The following is a 19,111-nucleotide window of genomic DNA, read 5'->3' as shown; positions in this document are numbered from 1 at the left end:
AAAATTGTTCTTAATTGTCTGTTTCTTTTATTTAGATGACAAAGCTCCTGTGACTGATACAAACATTCCCTCTCACCTGGAACAGATGTTGGATATTCTAGTTCAGGAAGAGAATGAGAGGGAATCGGGTGAAACAGGACCATGCATGGAATATTTGCTACATCACAAGATTTTGGAGACACTGTACACACTAGGAAAAGCTGATGTATGTATCTCTCAGCAGAACAGATTATCTCTTGTGTGAGCTCCTAGTTGTGATAGAGACTGAAGTTCTACAGTAGGTGGTAGTGTGGGACACTGAACTCTAGCAGACAGCTGCTTGCTTATATTACAAATATACCAACATATATTACCATATTACCAGCATATTACAAACAACAGCCTTTTACAGGTGTGATCAGTGTGAGACACCCCCTGAGGTGCTGGCAGTGGTGAAACTCACCACTCTGATAATGCTGATGGTGAAACTAGAAGTAGGAGAAACATTTTTCTTCAGTCTGGAGTTTTTCTGGCTACTACAAGACAGTATAATCCCTCTCTGTCCTTTGTTAAATGTTGGGGGATTCTTGGGTGAAAAGTGCTGTGTTAAATACAAATTTTTGATTAACTTTTCTGCATGTGTTGAGCTATTGCTCAGAAAGACTTTGATATCAGAAAGCATTAATTTGAGTGGATCCCCAGAGAGCTTTCATACCTTGGCATTGTTATCTGGTTCTTCATGTCTGTTTTGTGGCACACATGCAGTTACCTTCATGGTCTTGGTCCATCCTCATTGCTGTCTGTCTTGGCTGATTTATAAGCTGAAATGTGTGGGGTTGGGTGGATCATGGGGTGAATTAGCCTGGCAGCCCTTGGGGTAGAACATTTTGTATCACAGTGCAGACTCAGTTAGGGAGGCATGGTTTATCCTGTTCCAAGGATAAAAGGAGCTCTCCAAGGTTTCCTTCTCAGTCAGTCTTTTACACATTGTCATGAGTTTTTAATCAATTTTACATAAACAGGCAATACAGGACAGTGGCTGGCTGAGCCTGAGATGTTCCTTGCTCTGGAAGAGCCAGAGATCTGCAGTACCTGTTACTGTACCAGCTGTGCTACAGTCAGGCTAAAATACCTGCTGCAGCTGGGCTTAAAATCACAACACTGCTGTATTAAAGATACTTGCTCAGAAACGCAGCTCCTTCAATAATTTCTAAATGTTGTCAAGAAACCAAGATGAAATGATGGCATATGTGAAATGAGTAATTAGTAGTGTGTTTCTAAGAGTTGAGAGAAGTCACTCTGTACTCATACAAATATGTCTGTACAGGCAATTGTTGTACAGCCTGTCTTTACACTTTGCCCCTTGTGAGCTGATACATCTGAAGTAAACACACAGTTCAGTGCCTGCAAGATGTTGCAAGGATCTGGTGCAAAATGAATAGTTCCTTTCACAGCAGTCAGATGGACTTACTACATTACTGTGGATGTGCCCTGATGGTACATATCTTGCCATTCTCTTCAAAGAATTGCTTGACAACTCAGCAATGGTTAGGGATTAAAAATATAGAGATAATTAGTTAGAAAGGAGATCCAGGTTAGGCTGTTGCCACCTCAGCTGCATTTGGACATGAAATGAGGGAAATTATGTTGGTTAAAATTAACAGCATTTATGAACGTGGTTGATTAATTGGTTATTAGCTAATTAGTTTGGGGCAATTTAGCTGGGAGCAAAGGTGCATAAAGGCCCACAGACCATCAGATCTTCTGGAGATAGGAAAGTTCTTCCATGTGGTGTGGTGCATTAGGGGCAGTAGAACAAGGGGTCTGCTTGTTCCACAGATATTTGTGATTTATATTCTGCTCAGGGAAAGCAGCAGCTTTCTCTTGTCCAGGACCATCTGTGCATTTATAAACACTTTAGCTGTTTAAGGTTAATTGCTCATGACTTCAGGAAACCTTCTGTAGGTATTAAGATTTTTATAGTTTATCATTCTGTATTTGTATGTACTGACTCACTGGGTTGCTGGATTTTGTGGCACAGTACCTTAAAAGATGTCTGACCCATAGCAAATTAATTCTGAGTTAATTTCCCCTTATCACTGTAATGATACGGAATATTTTCTGGAAAGATTAGTAGAAGCTTGCCCTAGAGCAATTAACTGAAAGCATGAATAATTTGAAAGAGAAAACAGTAATGAGATGCAAGATTTTTTATGATCTCTGTTAATATTGATAAAAGTAATATGTTAACTGATGATTCCTGTAAACAATACTTCTAGATAAATTATTGCTGTTTAATTATTTCACATTCTGAGTGAAAAATTTACATCTCTATTTTTCTCCACATTTATTTTATTTTTGTTGTTCATCTGTTTTTGTTTCAGTGTCCTCCAGGAATGAAACAGCAAGTTCTGGCTTTTTATACAAAACTTCTTGGAAGAATTCGGCAACCTCTTCTTCCTCACATAAATGTGCATAGGCCAGTGCAGGTACTGTTCAGATTTTAAGTAAACTGTATTTTTGCACAACAAGTTTCTTTTATTCTACTGTAGCTAATGTTATCTTTAATTCTCCCATTGTCTAGTGAATTAAGGAAATTGCTTGGGTGCCATATCAGTTTGTTTTTTATAATATGCTGATGATTGGAGTCTGGGATTGTCACTGCAATGCAAGTCATAAATAATAAAGAAAACTTGTTCATAGCAGTCTAAATCCAGAGCAAATGTTTCAGTCAATACTCATATGTAATTGTAGTTTGTATATAGAAAAATAACTCAGTCTGTTATTCATAGAAAAAGCAATAACTTTCTGTCTTAATTTTTCACTTTTTGTGACAGAAATTAATCAGGCTGTGTGGTGAGGTTCTGGCAACACCAACAGAAAATGAAGAAATTCAGTTTCTCTGTATAGTATGTGCAAAGCTGAAACAGGATCCATACCTTGTCAACTTCTTCCTTGAGGTGAGTAAATAAATTCAAAACTTTACTGTGTATTTACTGTATCATATACAAAATCTAGTGGAGAACTGGTGGTGTCACATTCATAGCTTAGTTTTCATTCAGTCTGTTATTTTTTATCCCATGATATTAGAAGTCTTGTTGTTTGGAATTTGTTTTTGTCTCCCAGAGACTTTATACATCTGATTTTCACAGGAATTTCATTCAAGGCTCACAAATACACCTGCCCCAGGTTTTCCTTTGCAATGAAAATGCCTTTAGAGTAGGGATATGAATTGCAGTGTAAAACACTGTGTGAGGGAGACCTTGGCCTTCTTGTGTTGTGTTTGTCATCTCATGGAAGACCAAGGGACAGATTGCAGGGGGCACTGAAACCTTGCAGGTTGCTGAGTGTTCTGCAGGACTGGGCCCTTATTTGGTAGTGGCACATATGTTGGAGCTGCAGTGCCAGCTCACAGTCTACAGCACAGCACCAACTTCTATCTGCAAGACAGCCTGCCTCCTTTAACATGTGGCATTATGAAATCAGAGTGGGAGGATAAACAATTTCTAGACTGACTTTCTGTTCCTATTTAAAAGAAGCATAAAAAATTGGTTTATAAAAGTCCATTTAGAAATGCCTTTTGCTCCCACTTTGCTGTTTCTTATGGTGACACAATCTCTATTAAGTACATGATACTTAGCTGAAAAATATTCCTTCAGGACTGTTTTACAAGCTTCCCACAAACAAGATCTGTGACAGCAGAAACTGCTAAACTGCAAAAAGATGTTTTTTTCCATTAAGTATGTGATTATCATTTGCATGTCAGTAGTAAAGAATCCATCTTGAGTTTATTTCTACATCAATTAAGTATTATCCTGATTTCCATTGTATGTCATTGTTCCTGCTGCTTGTTGTACAAGCAGCAGAAATGGTATGAGGATTGAAAAGTTAATGTTTAAAAATTAAAAGCACTCAGAAGCAAACTACTGCATATATTACATGCAAAACATGGTAGAATTCTAAACCAGGATTACTTTTAGTGTTATTTGTGTAAATTCTATGGTTTAAGCCTCTTAAATAGTGCCCTTGCAACTAAACCCAAGAACCCCAGTCATAAGAACCACAAGTGTTTTGTACCACTTTATTAGTGTTTTTCCCCAAAATAGCAAGATTCCAATATTTAAAATGCAGACATGGAGAAACAGATGATTCCAAGTTTCAAGGGGTCTCTAGTTCCACAGAATGCTGGCTGTGGAGTTCTGGCAAGCTGGCAAACATTTCTTGTAGCTCCTGTTACTTCACAATGTTGTTCTAGGTGTTGTAGCCTAAAGCATTTGTCTTCATAACTGTGATGGTTGTTTCCAGATCAGTTATGTGGAGTGCAGAATTGTGTTCCATTAGAAGAGAATATTCTGGTTGCTCACATTTGGCCTCTTAGAGGTGCTGTTGTGACTTGATCACTTTCAAATGCATGAAAGGGAAAATTTACAAAATTCTGTGTGGCATTTCTACCTCCAGTCTCCAGCACTTATAAGATGAAATGCAGATGGATCTCTCCAGAGAATGTTTGTATCTGTTAATTTTGCTTCCTTCTTTGACTGTTTCCAATCAGTTTATACAGGACTTTACGAACATAAAAACTGAGTCTGTACAAACTCACTTCCTTTGTATGATTCCATGCCAAATAGTTTGTTGATAGAATGCTGGTTTATATTTTAAATTTATATAAATATATTTATTATTGATTAATCAATATAGGTGAAATCTTTCACCTGTGTTGCTTAACCAATAAGCCTACATGGCCCAGCTATCATAACTTGGGCAAGTTATGTCTGTTGTGGAAATAAGAACTTGAAGAACTTCATTCTACTTTTTTAACACTTTAGGATCCCTATACTAATTTCTTTTTGGTATTAATGTATTCCTTTTTTTTAAACTAAGTTTTCCTAGTTCTTGTACAGAGAGAAAGAATATACATTGTAATGTTTATTTATCACCTCTACCTCAGTTATGTTTTAGGGTAAACTTGCCTCATCTCATCTTAGGTGAGATACTCCTTGCAACTGATTGTTTCTGGCAAAGGGACACTTAACTCTCTGCTTCAATTTCTGTTCTTGAGACCTTGAAAAATTCTAATATAGCAGCTAAATACTTGTGCCTTCATTTTTTAAAATGAACAATAGTTTGACTATTCACTTTTACTTTCAGTACTTTGAATTATCACCTTTATATGTCTCACCACAAATTAAGTAGAGATTCTCATCAGCTGTGATATCACGATGTTTTCATAGAAATCTTTTTAAATCTGTTATAATTTAGACATGCCATCATCTACCATGGATTTTAAAAGCGATGTTTACAGATCACAAAAATGCAAAAGTGTGGTTTTATATTATCTGCTTCTCATTAATGCTGAATTCATGAGTACTTTGTTTAGAAAGCATTGAATATGTGTTTTATGTAACCTTTTCTATTAGGTCATTCAGGATCCTGTTTTGCACCTTTGCAGGAGGCAGGTGAGCAGCTGAGCTGCAGAATTGCATGATTAAACAATAGGAAGCTTAAATACACACAAAGAGTCTGCCTGTGTGATATTCAATGTACAAACTGCTTTGTGTCACCTGCCAACGTAAGAGTAATGAGCTATGGACACATTTCTAGGGGTATTCATACATTTATATATGTTAGTTCTCTCATCACTGCTTTAACTAAATAAACAGTGGCCTTTCAAATGGTAGAAGAATCCAGAAAGGAAGTAATAAGCTACTGTAAGATAAAATAAGTATTTTGCAGAATATTGCCCAGTTTTTTTTTTTAAAAAGCTTTTCCCTTTAGCAACTCTGCCTGCAGCTTGAGTGGTGCCAGCAGCAGTGTTGAGTCCAGGATTGAAACGCTGTTCCAAACTTTATGTGCAAGGGTCACTGTTGTGATTCAGATATTTCTGTGTATTGATGAGGATATTGAGGATATTGATACTGAAGGACTGCAGAAGCTCTGGTGATAGCAAACTTGGTTCAGACAGACACCTTTTTGTTGCTTTGCCAGCCTTGCACTTCTCACACTGTCAAAAAAACCCCAAAACATACTGAAGCAGTAATTTTTCCACTGCATTCAAAGAGCATCCTTATTTTATAGCATGCAGTCTGCTGCTTTTTCCACTGGTTTGCTTCTTCAGGGAATTGGTTCTGTGAGTGCATCCCAATGCCCAGTGCAAATCCTCACAATGAATGCACGGCCCTCAAGCAAGTGTTCACAGCAGCTCTCCAGTTTGCTGCCTCACTGTCATGTACTCAGTCCCTGCTGCTTTGTCTGTATTAAAATCCATTAACCCCAAATGGTTAGTCTTTTAAATTATTAATGCTTGAGATATATTTGTAATAATTTTGGTGTTATCATAGAGAAGGGAACCGTTTGGATTTATAATCTCACTGCAGTTCTCACTTGTCTTGTGCTGCAATCTAATTTATGATTCCAATAAAGTATTCCTCACCTGCACTTATGCCAGAAGAACACTGAGTTTTTGTCTTTCTGTGAGATTCTTCATGGTATCACAGAGCACAAATTTAAATGTCTTTTTATGTGCTGGAGACAGATTTATGGGAAGACAGATGGCTTGCCTTTTTTCAGGCAAAGAGGTGGTTTGGAGCTTCCAAGAAGGTTCTCTGTGACCTTTCAGAGTATCCAGTGCCCAATGCTAATTTCTAATACCTTTGTCCATTCAATCTACTCAATTTTTTCTTCTTGAGAAACACAATTTGAGAGTACTCTGCTGTCAGAAAAGGTGTTTCTTTCCCTTTCCTGTTGAAGGTAAAATCTCAAGAAATTTAGAATTATTTTATTTGGGTGATTCCAACTAGAAATAGAGTTTCAGGCATTAGATGAATGTGAAGCCTTGACACAGAAAGGAGTGTTTTATAAAAAGTGCTAAGTTCTAAAGGTGCCACCCATAAGATAAATTAAAAACCTCTATCAAATTGTGGGCAAATCAAATGAATATGTGCCTTCAGTAGTGAAAGAAAAAGCTGCCATCCTTTTGTAAATGGCATATTCAGCCTTGAAGCAAAATATATAAGGCTTAAGAGAAATTTAAGCAGATTTAAAAGTGTCCTAGGTTTATGAAACACCCACGCTCCCACAGCCTTGTAGGTTTTACATGGTTACTGTATCCAGCCTTGACTACTTCAAATGTTGATGTTACAAAAATCACTTTTAGTAAACTCCTGCTTCAGGATGAACAGTAATTTCAGCTGTGTCATTCCAAAAAATGCTTTGCAGAGTAAGTTGAAAGCCATGGCTCTCCAAGGATCAGCAAGTGTAATCACAGAAGACATGATCAAAGAGCAGGAGTCCGTGAGCACAGACACGGGGCAGCCCGAGGAGACGCCCGGGGCTGCCGGGGCCGAGCTCATGGAGAAGGAGGATGAGCTCCCACAGCAGCCAGAGGAGCTCTCCTTCAGTCTGGATGAACTCAATGTCACATCATCACCTGAGTCCTCCACTGCTGGTCCAAATCAAGACTATAATTTAGTGAATTCTCTACTAAACCTCACTAAAAGTCCTGTGAGTTGGTTTTTCTTATTTGGTTTTTGGGTTTTTTTCCACTCTGTGTGTTAAAATGAAATAGTTGGATGCTGTGTGAAGTGGGCAGAGGGAGTGAATAAACACACTGTATTTTAGCTATAAAAAGTGAGAGTTTTTGCAGGCACTTCTTGTAAATTGGCAATTTTCTTTGTAAATTCAGATTAAAGTAAAAATACTGTTTTAGAAAATTAATACTAAACTTGTTGATGGTAATATAAGTGGTTTTTTTTTAAGAAACTTGTATAGGGTGCTGTATGTTTCACAGAAAAACTACACAGGATAATCAGAAGGTTAAATATATCACAAGAGAATGTTTTTAAAACGACTTCCAATTGTTCTGACTTAACCAAACCCACTCTCTTTGTAATGGCACTGAGCTATCTCTAGGAGTGGGCTTTCTTTTAAAAAAGACTGTTGTATGTCTTACCCAACTCAATCATCAAATTCAGACTTAGATTCTTTCAGAAAATTTAGAAGAGGTTTGGATAGGGCTGTAATTGCTGCAGCAGTGGCGAGAGCAGAAAACCAAGTCTACCACTTTACCTCATCATTGTTACATGAGTAGTTTACAGGATTTGGTGTCTTGGTCTCAAGCTGACCTACAGCTCTAGTTCTGTCAGCTGGAAGGTTGCAGCTGGCATTCTTGTATTTCACACAAAATCAGGGGAGAATATTTATTTTGTAGCATCCAAATTCACTAGAGTTAATGGCTGAGAAGGCAACAAAATAAATGTATTCAGACACTGTGGGGGAATGGAGAGCTATTTGGAAGGTGTTTGCTTCTTGATTTCCAGTGGCCTTCATTCACCCTCTGATTAATTCTTCCATGCCCTTCTGCCAGGACGGCCGGATAGCAGTGAAGGCCTGTGAAGGTCTCATGCTTTTGGTGAGTTTGCCAGAACCAGCAGCTGCCAAGTGCCTGACTCAAAGCACTTGTTTATGTGAATTGTTGACAGACAGGCTGGCCACCCTCTACAAAGCCTTGCCTCAGTCACTGGATCCCTTAGACATTGAAACAGTGGAGGCAATTAACTGGGGGTAAGAATTTTATTTTTGTATTTAATACTCAAAGTGACTTTACACCCTTCCCTGAAACTAATTTGATAGGTGGATAATGTGTATAAAATACTCCCACACACACAGGCTAAAGCCTCAAGGGCAGGGCTGAGATAGAGCTGTAGCACAGTGGTGCACTTTGGGTGTCCAGTGTACCTGTGATTTCTGACATGGAGCCAGGTCTGCCTGCCAGTCCCTGGCAGAAATTCCTCAGGGGGCAAGTTTCTCCACTGGGTCACATCAGCAGTTTCTAGTGATGTCACTGGAGTATCCGGTGTGGATTAATATTCTTATGCAGATATCAAGGATTTAGGAAGCATAAACTTCTCACTGTACACAGTGAGCATTGTAAGCTGCTCTGAGGGGCAGGAAGGGTCTATTTGTTAACAAGCTGTTGCAAAATTTTTGCAGAAAAAAGAAGAAGGAAAGAGTTGCTGCATAAGTAATTAGCATGAAGCAAAAAATACATGCCTGTTATCCTAACTGCTTGTAATTTAGATTCTTAAAACATTTATCTTCCCTACTCTGCCTTCATTATTATGACTTGCTCCTGGTCTGTTAGTACTGAGACAAAAGAAGGTATTTGCAAAATGCCTAGCAAGATTTCTGGTGGTTGGAGTTTGAAATTAGAAGGGGAAAGCCCACACCTTTAAATTGTGGCATAAATAAACAGTGGAGTTTTTTACCAAAGAAAGTTGTGTATTTGTTATTCCTTACAGCCCTTAAATTGAGATAGATGTTTCTTTCTGAAAGATACACTCTATTTCAGGTATACACTGTGTGGTTTTGGTCGACTTGCCTGAGGTCACTTACAGAGTAGAGAAGAACAATTGCCTTCATTTTATGGTTCTGTGACTACAGGAGTTACTGATTCATTTTCTGTAGTCTGTGTATTCTGGGAGAACAGACTTGGTGATCAGTTTTCCCTTCTGACTCCAGAAACACTTTTTCCTTCAGCATGCACTGAATATCTGTTTTGTGATGGCACTGCCAGATCCGTAAAGATCAGCAGAAAAGCATTTTTAATGTTCCTTCATTACAAGTAGGTCATTAATTATTCTGTTAGGTTCAATAAGAATGGAGTCTGAGATTCTTCAACTACTTGTAGACTAAATAAACATTTTTTCTCTGTGTGCTCTAGTTTGGATTCCTACAGCCACAAAGAAGATGCATCTGCTTTTCCAGGGAAAAGAGCATTGATTTCATTTCTTTCTTGGTTTGACTACTGTGATCAACTCATCAAAGAAGCACAAAAGGTTTGAAATGTATTCAGATGATACAACTATATTCAGCAAATAAGTAGTTCCAGTTGTTTCCTAGCTTCTGAGTTTGAGGCACACCATTTTGTACTTTTGTTTCAGACGACTGCTGTTGCTATGGCAAAAGCTGTGCGGGAACGATTCTTCATTGATGTTATGGAACCTCAGCTGATGCAAACGTGAGTAGCATCCTACAAGACACAGCAGAACAGAATCTGAATCAAGCTGATTTTGGGGGGTGGAAATCCACTCCATATCTGATATGAAAATGTTTCATTCAGTTCAGAGATTGGAATCCTCACATCAACTGCACTGTTGCACCGCATTGTTCGTCAGGTGACTTCAGATGTGCTGCTGCAGGAACTGGTGTATTTCATCCTTGGAGAGCACAGAGAGCCAGAAACCCTGGCAGACATCAACAGGCATCCATTGAGGCACAGGCTGATCGAGCACTGTGATCACATTTCTGATGAGGTGAGGGCTGATCTGGCACAGGAGTGTCTGCTGGAGTTCTGGAGTGTGAAGAGTCTCTACAGACACTGTTGTGAGGACTTCTCATATTTGTGTCCAGTAACATCTTTTACCAAGAAAGAGAATTCTGGCTCCTGGCCCTACAAATTCCCTTTAGAAAATGAAGGCAACCTGTTTTCTCCACCTAGCAATATTTCCTTTTTTTTTTTTTTGCTAAAGATCTTTCTGTGAATTTGTGTGCCCACAATGCATATCCAGTTAGACTTGCTTGTCTGTAAGACAGGGTCAACTGAGGTTTTGTAATTGCATTTTAATTTGTTGCTGTTATTTTCCATGTTGCATCAGTTCTGTCTTATTATCATATAAGATACAGGTAAAAACTAAGTGTGGTTGGAGGATATGTGCAATGCCAGTTAAAAGATGATGTGATAACTTTAAGGTCTTTACATACACTAAGCATCATTAAAACAATTAACTTCAGTAAAATCCCTCCTCTGAAGCTGCTTGCTTCATTTTTTCCATGAAACAATTTCAGCACTCTACTTTTTCAAATGAAAACCAAGCTTGCCTGAAATAAAAATCTGTATTTTCTCATATCCATTGATTCAGTATGCCTACCTGCTCACTCTGTCAGAATGAGTTATCTCTGTAAATAAGTTATCTTTGCAAAGCTAAGCGCTCTCCAGCAGTCTTGAAAAATTGTCTTTGTATTGCCTAAAGTCAATGTTCCTTTAAAAGCCTACATAGCATCTCCATGTAAAAATCTTAGCCTATAGATCTAGTTACAATATCCCAGTATTACTTTCTTTTTTTCTGGGTATTTATTGGTAACTTTAAGTCCTGTTGTGGGTCTCATTTGCACAATGATAATCATCTTCCAGCATGGAACTGTAGAACAGAAAGCTAAATTCTGAGTTCTCTGTATGTTCTTTGTATTGTTATTTTGACAGATTTCACGACAGGTATTTTAACAGGAAAAAAAAAGCATTCCCATAGTGATTTTCAAATGTGTGTGAACTCTTCATCCATGTTCATACCACATGTAGCATCATAATTTCCTATTTTTTCTTATGATTTTGTTTCCTTCCATAATGTCAATAAGTAATTGCAGTGTTCTAGAATGGACAAAGCAGATAAAAGGCAAAAAGCACAGGGCAGCAGGACATCAGTTGATTGAGTTTTTACTCTTTCTGTTGCAGATCAGCATAATGACTTTACGAATGTTTGAGCACCTTTTGCAAAAACCCAATGAGCACATCCTTTATAATTTGGTTCTGAGAAATTTGGAAGAAAGAAACTACATGGAATACAAGCCTCCCTGTCAAGAAGATAAAGATGTGGTAGAGAATGGACAAATTGCTGGAGCAGTGTAAGTTTCATTTTTAAGAGAAGTTTTCACAACAAGTAACTTGGATCCTTATTTTTAGAACAAAACAGGTTTTTTTCCAGTAATTGAAAGAAAAGTGAGCCTGGAGAGCACTTGAGTGCTCTATGTATTAATCCATATCTGTTAAGTGATGCAGAAATTCTTACATCAGCAACTTAAGGAAACTCGTAGAACAGGAACAGAAAATCTAAAATTACCACAAGCCTCTTTGCAGAACAATAGACACTCAGAGGTCTTCGTGTCTCAATTTATTTATGCATCTACCAAGCTTAAATCTATGCATATTTTATTGCAATCAGTGAGAATATTCTTGCAGTCAATAACTTCAGTGTTTTGCTTACATTTATGTTCCTAGTGATTTTTGATGGAAGAAAATTCCTGAGGCACTACATAAAATAAACAAATAAAATACTGAGGCACTACATAAAATGTATATGCTAGGTAACTCTTATCACTCAATGTTTTAGTGAAGGAGAGGTAAGGACTGGCCACACAAACTATTTTAGTCATCTAGAATATTTTAAATATGTCCTGGAGTAGAACTCTTTCACATGACAAATACAGCTAAGAAGTTTTAAATTACTTGATGCAGTAATTTTGTCCAAGTCAAAAATGTTTCATCTGTTGTTGACATTGTTGCAAAGGTTGGTATTTCTGCATATTAATTATGTAATAGATTGTAGATATTGTTATGTTCTGGAACACATCCTCATTGTTCAGAGAAGAAAAACAGCCTGCCTTGTGACCCAGAGATTTTCCTGCCTTCCATAACATTTTGTGGATGATTATGTTTTTGTCTAATGTAATTTCACAGAGATCTGGAGGAAGATCCATTATTTACTGATCTGTCTCCAGATAACACATTGTCAGCTCAGGAGTGGCTCAGTGCTTCTCCACCTGTCAGTCCAGAACATCCGAAAAATGATGGGAAGACTGAAGTTCATAAAATTGTAAATAGGTGAGTTGAAACAAAGACTTGAGGAAATGTCTGAATGTGTGGGTGTCTGCACACACTGTGCAAATTAAATGTGTACTCTGTAATGGATGTTATTCTGTGCCAGCTGGGAAAATTACTCCACAGAAGGAAATTGTGGCATTTTATCAGAAAGCTACTTCTGAAAGATTAGAGCTTGCATTAATTCAAATAAATGAGAAAAATAGAAAAACTTTGCAGCTAATGGTTGAATACTCAGAATTTACAATTATAAAAGTTGCTTTTTGCAGAAATATTTGCTGTACTTGAAATGCTCTTACAGGACTTAACCTTCCTGAACAAGTCTGGGGAGTCTTGCCATAAACCTTCTGGGGAAAAAAACACCCTCAGACTTCCTTAGAACTTCAAAAGTTCCATAAACACAGACACAAAAGGAAATAATTGCCATGCTAGAGATAACCTTCTGTTCCCTGAAAGTCAGGGGGCACCTGTGTCACCTGTGAGATAGCTCAGTGCCTGTCAGACTCACTGCAAATTGGATATCACAAGGAGGACAAGCTCTGCTCTAAGCAACTTAGTGATGGTAATTCTCTTAGGAACTAATATTAGGATGAGGGCTGTTTGCTCTGTCAATACTTGGCAGCAGAGCAGCACTGGTGTGTCAGTGCTGACCTATCTGCCTGCCCAGAAATAATCAAAGGTGTTAGCCAGAGGAAGCAAACAGCCCAGGGACAGCCAGGACACAGTGACATCATCACTTCTTGCCCTCTTTCCCCCAGTATCACTATTTATAGTTTATGGTGGACATGGTTTGGAGCAAAGACACAAAGAACACTCTCCTAAATTCACCTCATGTAACCTGCATCAGGGAATAGAAATGTTTTCTGATTTGCAGTGTCCTGCAAATTTGTATTTTTTGAGATAAGATGAACTAACTCCACACGAAAATTAGCTACTACATATTTCTGTATATAAATTCTACAGGAGTGTCCAGCAGTTCTTGGGGTATAATGAAGGCTGAAATTTAGAATCAGGGTCCAAAGACTGGGTTTTATCTTCTGTCCAGAAATTTCAATGGGTTTAATTTATTTTTTTTAAGTTACTAATATTATTCAGAATTTCCTGATGCATTTTACGTCAGATATTGCTGAAGTAATAAGGACAGAGTATTTGACTACACACCTAGCAAAGGCAATTACAGCTGTAACAGGGACATTTATATGCAGATACTCCTGGTGTGTCTTAGATGTTCATTTTTTTGCCACAACAAACTGGTAAACAAACTACCTATGAAGTAGTTTAGGAAGAATTGTATCGGTAATTCTTCTTCTCTTTTGACTGATTTATTCCCAAGTATATTTTGTTTTAGCTCTTGTAAGATGGAGTCTGACCTTTAGCAAATACTTGACCTATTTATGACTATTCCCTTTAATCTCCATTCTGTCTGCTGATTCTCAGAAAATGCTTCCACTGATGACTTTGCCTCTCATGCCAGATACAAAACTCTCAAGTACATGCCTTGTTATTACCTATAGTAGTTGGAATAGGTAGGCTTAAATAGATTTTGTGTTCTCTGTTCTTCACATAAAGTTGTGGTAGAGTCTGTGGATTAATTGGCCAGACAGTTCAGCATTGTGTGTACACTGCTACAGATGATGAGGAAGTATTGATCTGGTGCTCTGTGGAATATAGTCATTAATGTACTTTTTTTCTCTTCAGTTTTCTCTGTCTTGTACCTGATGAAGCAAAGTCATCTTACCATGTGGAGGGTACAGGTTATGATACTTACCTCAGAGATGCCCACAGACAAGTAAGTCAGTGAACGCTTCCTTAGTCCTTGAGAGTTTGAAAATGCTGGTGAGAATATACAAATGGTTCTGTAAATAGTCCTATTAAATGCGTCTTTGGGTAATGGAAGATGGGAAAATTCAATTTTCATTTTTAATGAAAACTTACCTTTGGAGATCTTTTGATGATGAATTCACCTTGTATTGCACTAGTGGGAATAATGGATGACATTAAATGCATTAATATTCATATAACAAATACTGTGAGAGAAAACCTGAACTGCAGATAGATTCTTAATTTGCTTCTGCATTTATCTGCATTCTCTTGGAGAATTGCCTGCCAAGCTGTTTAAAAGAACTAAAGAGAAATTAAAATGCTGCATAGGAGTTATGCAATCTGGGACTTAGCAAATAAAGGCTCATCTCAGGGAATGCACAGCCTAAGGCATTCAGGTTTGAAGTTGGGAGGTGGGGTAGGCAGGGAAAGCTTTATGATTTACTGTTTAAAAATAAATGCAAATTTTGCTTTTACAACCATAGTTTCCTTGGTCAGAGGACAGTCACTGTTTGTTTGCAGCTTTTCTATTGAAACCCTTGGAATCTTCTAGAATAGAAAAATCTATGCAAAGGAACAGAGTAACTGAGAGCTATATTTAGTAGGTAATTCAAAAATTCCCTAACCTTGGAATTACGTTATCAGCTGCTAAAGATGGGACATTAGATTTTTGTATTTATATTGCTTCATCTGTAGTCTCTCCTGAAAAGAAAGGGAATAGAAAGTAGAGAATAAGGAAACAAAGGTTGATGTAAAATTCCCCTGTGTTGTATTTTTGGATGCCAGAAACCACTTATCATCTTCGTCTTTCATTCATGTCTTGGGAAAAAGAGTATCCTGGGAGTTATTAGAGAGCAGAATTGCTTTCTGTCACTTCCTGACGATGGTATGGCTACTGTTAAAATATTTCCCCCCTAAGAGTAGCCCTGCCTGTTGCTGTTATTACATCCAAATAGCTGTTCTGCTTCCTTATTACTATTCCTGGAAGCCTGCAGTAGTAGGTAAGCTACAATCAATGCAGAATTTTTGAGTCTGTTTTCTGATTCTTTTGCTTCTATTCCTTCCTGTGTTCTTTATTTTCTCTGCTTCAGCTTGTGCTCCTTTCAAGGTGTAATTCCTTGCAAGAGGCATCAGGCAGCACAAAGCAAATATGGGGCAAGGTAGAGAAAGACTGCCAGGGGTGTTAGGAAATAAAGAGAGGGAAGAGGAAGCCCTGAAATACTTTTAGTCTGTATGTTCTGCATGTACACATGCCTTTCCTGTCCTGGGAATTAGGGAGCAGAATGGTTTGGATAGCAAGATCAGCTACACATAATGCAGTAGAAGTGTGGAAATCTACTCTCAAGAGGATGGTTAAGAATGCAATTCCTGCTTCAAAAGAACCCTGATCAGGTTGTGTATTGTTGGCGTTGCTTTGTGTTTTGGCCCCAGCTGCTTTTTGGGAGCTCTGTTCTCCACTCACTGCTTTTCAAACTACCCTTGTAGCAGGAATATCCCCAGGAGAATGAGGTGCCTGCTAATAGTGGCTTTACTGATAGTGTTTACTTTAGAATGACTGATCTTTTTGAGCTTACATTCATAATTTAGCTACAGATTATGGTTTTAAGGTGTATGGACTATCAAAGGAGATGAAACAGTTTCCATGGAGATTGAAGTGTGTTTTCCTCACTACTTTTTTGTAGTTCCGGGATTATTGTGTCGTTTGCTTACGGTGGGAGTGGCCGGGATCTCCCAGGTCTTTGGAAAAGTGCAATTTGGAAGCGTCATTTTTTGAAGGACACTTCTTGAAAGTTCTGTTTGAAAGAATGGGCAGGATTCTTGATCAGGTAAGAAAAAACAAGTTAACAATTCAATTTTTGACACTTTGATCACTTTTAAAGAGCTGATCACCATCAGGTCCTGTGAATTCTCATCACTATTATAGTGTGATATTATTGTGTAATGTGCCCTTTCCTGGTCATAAGCCTGACAAGAGCCATTTGCACATATAAGTGCACAGGGAACATGTGCAGGAAGCCAGGAGTAGCTTCTAGATCAGCTCTGATATGAATCTGTGATACCAGAAAGCTTTGCAGAGGTGGTAGTTCTCACTAATCTCATTTCTGACATAAGATAGCTCAGGCACACAAGTGAAGTAACTTGTTTCAAAGACCTCATGTACTAGACACTACCTTCTTCCTCCTGCTATTACAAATTTCTGTAGAACTGACTGTACCCTAAGATTTTTTTTTAATTTCCTGAACTTCAAAATTTGCTGGGTTTAATCTTTTTAGCTGCAGGGATTTTTTTTTTAGAATTTATCTGATATGGGGCCATTTAACTGAGTCTGCTGACATATGGACAGAAATAAAAGCTCTGTGTGAAGAAGCAGCTTTCTTTAATGCTCTCAATTAGTTGGAATCACAACAGCAATCTGTCAGAACAATGCAGCACGTGTTACTCCTTTGTTTCCTTCTCCTCTTGTGAACACCAGATAATGCTCATACCTTCAAAGCTTCCTAATGAATTGGCTGACTCAAACAGCTCTAAAGACCTTCTCCTACAGTTCAGCTAGGTAGGCAGTGAATAGATTTATGGAAGGAATTTTTGTCTCTCTCTGCAGAATAACTCTGCAATAATAACTCAAAATGTAGTGATCTCTTTTACCTGTAACATCTGTGGTCCAGGGGCTGAAAGCTTCATTTGTTAGGAGATTGGGATGAATCTATTGCTGGAGTGCCAAGTGCAGAAATAACTGCCACTGACTGGAAGAAATAAGTGCTTTCATTTCAAAAGATTTATGAGGCAACTTTGCAATGCAATAGTGTGTGGTAACAAATTCAAGAATAAGATACCTAAATATTACTTATGTGGGCACATGTAGTCAGTGGAATTTTTGTCAGAGCAGCCCCAGTAGTCCCTGGGGCTCTTAGGCTGAAAGGCAAGTAGGTGTCTCTTTCAGTGCAAAGTGAATCACTCAGCTTCCTCAATTCTGTGGACTGAAAGCTCCACTCAGGTGCCTGAGCTCAGCTATCTGTTGCCATTTTTGTGGTGTCCAAGATATTCCCAGAAGTTTGTGGTTCCAACACAGATCTTGCAGGATCCACCCTCTGTGGAACCATCCAGAGACCAGCAGATACTTGGGAGTTCTGAGATGGCAGGAGATGTTTGTGTGTGGGCAGGGTATGAGGTGTCAGATCTCTGGTGAGTCAGCTAATGAGAGCTTAGACATGCAGACATGGCTAAATGTATCTGTCATAATCTGAGCCTGAATTCATCCAAATCTCTCAGATCTGAAAGGGGGAAGAATCTATTCTCTTATTCTTCAGTGGGATGCTAACTTGAGAGCATAAAGATGAGAATTTGAGGTCATTGAATCCTCCTCTTCTCAGTGTGATGATGCCAGTGAGGGTATTACTGCCAATATGCAGTCAGAGATTAAATGAGGCCCTGTAATCCACTTGGATCAGCAAGGTTGATTGACACAGAGGTGTACCAAAGGAATGTCTGTCCCTCTCTTGTCAGCTTAGTCTGTTCTGCCACTGAAGAAATGGAAGGAGGTTCTACTAGTTTGTAAATTCTGGGCTGAATTAAAATGTCAGCTTGTTTTCACTGGGACGGCAAAATCAAAGACAAAAATAAAGTTTTGAAACATAAAGAAGCCATGGTGAAAATGCTTGCTTTTATGGAAATAAGTTTCTTACTAGAATGGTCAAATCCTTTAAACTACGCACTTTTTTTCCCCTGGAAATTTAGATACTGTTTTATTCCTTATGACTGATAAGCATTTTCCAGCATCTGACAGTGTTGCCTCTCCCATTTGATCGATTTGGGGAATGGAGGTAGACAAGAAGCTCAGAATTTCCTACTGCTTTCCCAGCCCAGGACTGGTCCCATCTCCCATGGGTTGCTGCCACAAAATGGCCAGGCCTTCTGCAGTGGTTCTTTCCCAGGAAAAAATAAAGTAGAAGAGAAATAACATATTAGCTGTAAACATGGATTTGTCTCTGGCAATTTCCTGAGCTCATATACTTTACCATTTCCCAGGAGAAGCAAGCAGATGTTTAATCTAGGCTGGTTCCATGCTATTTCTTTAGCTGAAGAAATGTTTTATGGGAAGAGGACTTGCCCTGCAATAAACAAGTGTGCAAAAGCTTCAAGTGGTTGTAGCAGCAATACAGATAATAACATCTAATGCTGTCATATTCACAGCACTTGTGAATTTTCACTTGTTGTGAAAAGCAGAGGTTGGGCCTGTCTTCTAATCTAACTTTTTATCTTTATGTATTCATAACCCTGTGTAAAAAGGGTAATTAAATAAACTAGTAGTTAAATAAACATGAGGTGGAGGAAAAGAAGGCAGCATGAAAATAACTAAGCCCTGTGTTTCCCTCTTTTTGCAGCCCTATGATGTAAATTTACAAGTTACTTCAGTGTTGTCCAAACTGTCCCTGTTTCCCCATCCTCACATACACGAATACCTTTTGGATCCTTACGTCAACCTCGCCTCTGGCTGCAAGTCTCTCTTCTCTGTGATTGTCAGGGTGAGTAAACACAGCAATAATTACACAATTACACAGCAATAAGTACAGCAGTAATATGTTTTAATAACTTTGTCATTCGTGGTAGTAATTGCTGGATATTTTAAGTTGGTAAATGTTTGTCATTGAAAGCTGATTTCGA

General features: G+C 38.3%; 1 protein-coding gene across 2 annotated transcripts in view; it reads left to right on the top strand.

The window, feature by feature from the left end:
• FHIP2A (FHF complex subunit HOOK interacting protein 2A) overlaps positions 1–19,111 on the top strand; it is a 34,093-nt gene that overhangs the window by 10,219 nt on the left and 4,763 nt on the right. The window contains exons 3-16 of one of the 2 annotated variants that reach the window (XM_063163144.1): positions 36–205; positions 2,364–2,468; positions 2,817–2,939; positions 5,397–5,435; positions 7,195–7,479; positions 8,342–8,538; positions 9,698–9,812; positions 9,918–9,994; positions 10,097–10,289; positions 11,486–11,655; positions 12,488–12,631; positions 14,327–14,417; positions 16,132–16,275; positions 18,832–18,972. In XM_063163144.1, the coding sequence (XP_063019214.1) occupies positions 36–205; positions 2,364–2,468; positions 2,817–2,939; positions 5,397–5,435; positions 7,195–7,479; positions 8,342–8,538; positions 9,698–9,812; positions 9,918–9,994; positions 10,097–10,289; positions 11,486–11,655; positions 12,488–12,631; positions 14,327–14,417; positions 16,132–16,275; positions 18,832–18,972 (1,994 nt within the window). The remainder of the gene's footprint in view (positions 1–35; positions 206–2,363; positions 2,469–2,816; positions 2,940–5,396; positions 5,436–7,194; positions 7,480–8,341; positions 8,539–9,697; positions 9,813–9,917; positions 9,995–10,096; positions 10,290–11,485; positions 11,656–12,487; positions 12,632–14,326; positions 14,418–16,131; positions 16,276–18,831; positions 18,973–19,111) is intronic. The other variant, XM_063163145.1, reaches the window with a different exon arrangement.

The sequence above is a fragment of the Melospiza melodia genome, chromosome 9 (assembly GCF_035770615.1).
Source record: "Melospiza melodia melodia isolate bMelMel2 chromosome 9, bMelMel2.pri, whole genome shotgun sequence".
Taxonomy (NCBI): Eukaryota; Metazoa; Chordata; class Aves; order Passeriformes; family Passerellidae; genus Melospiza; species Melospiza melodia.
This window is presented reverse-complemented; position numbering and strand designations above follow the sequence as displayed.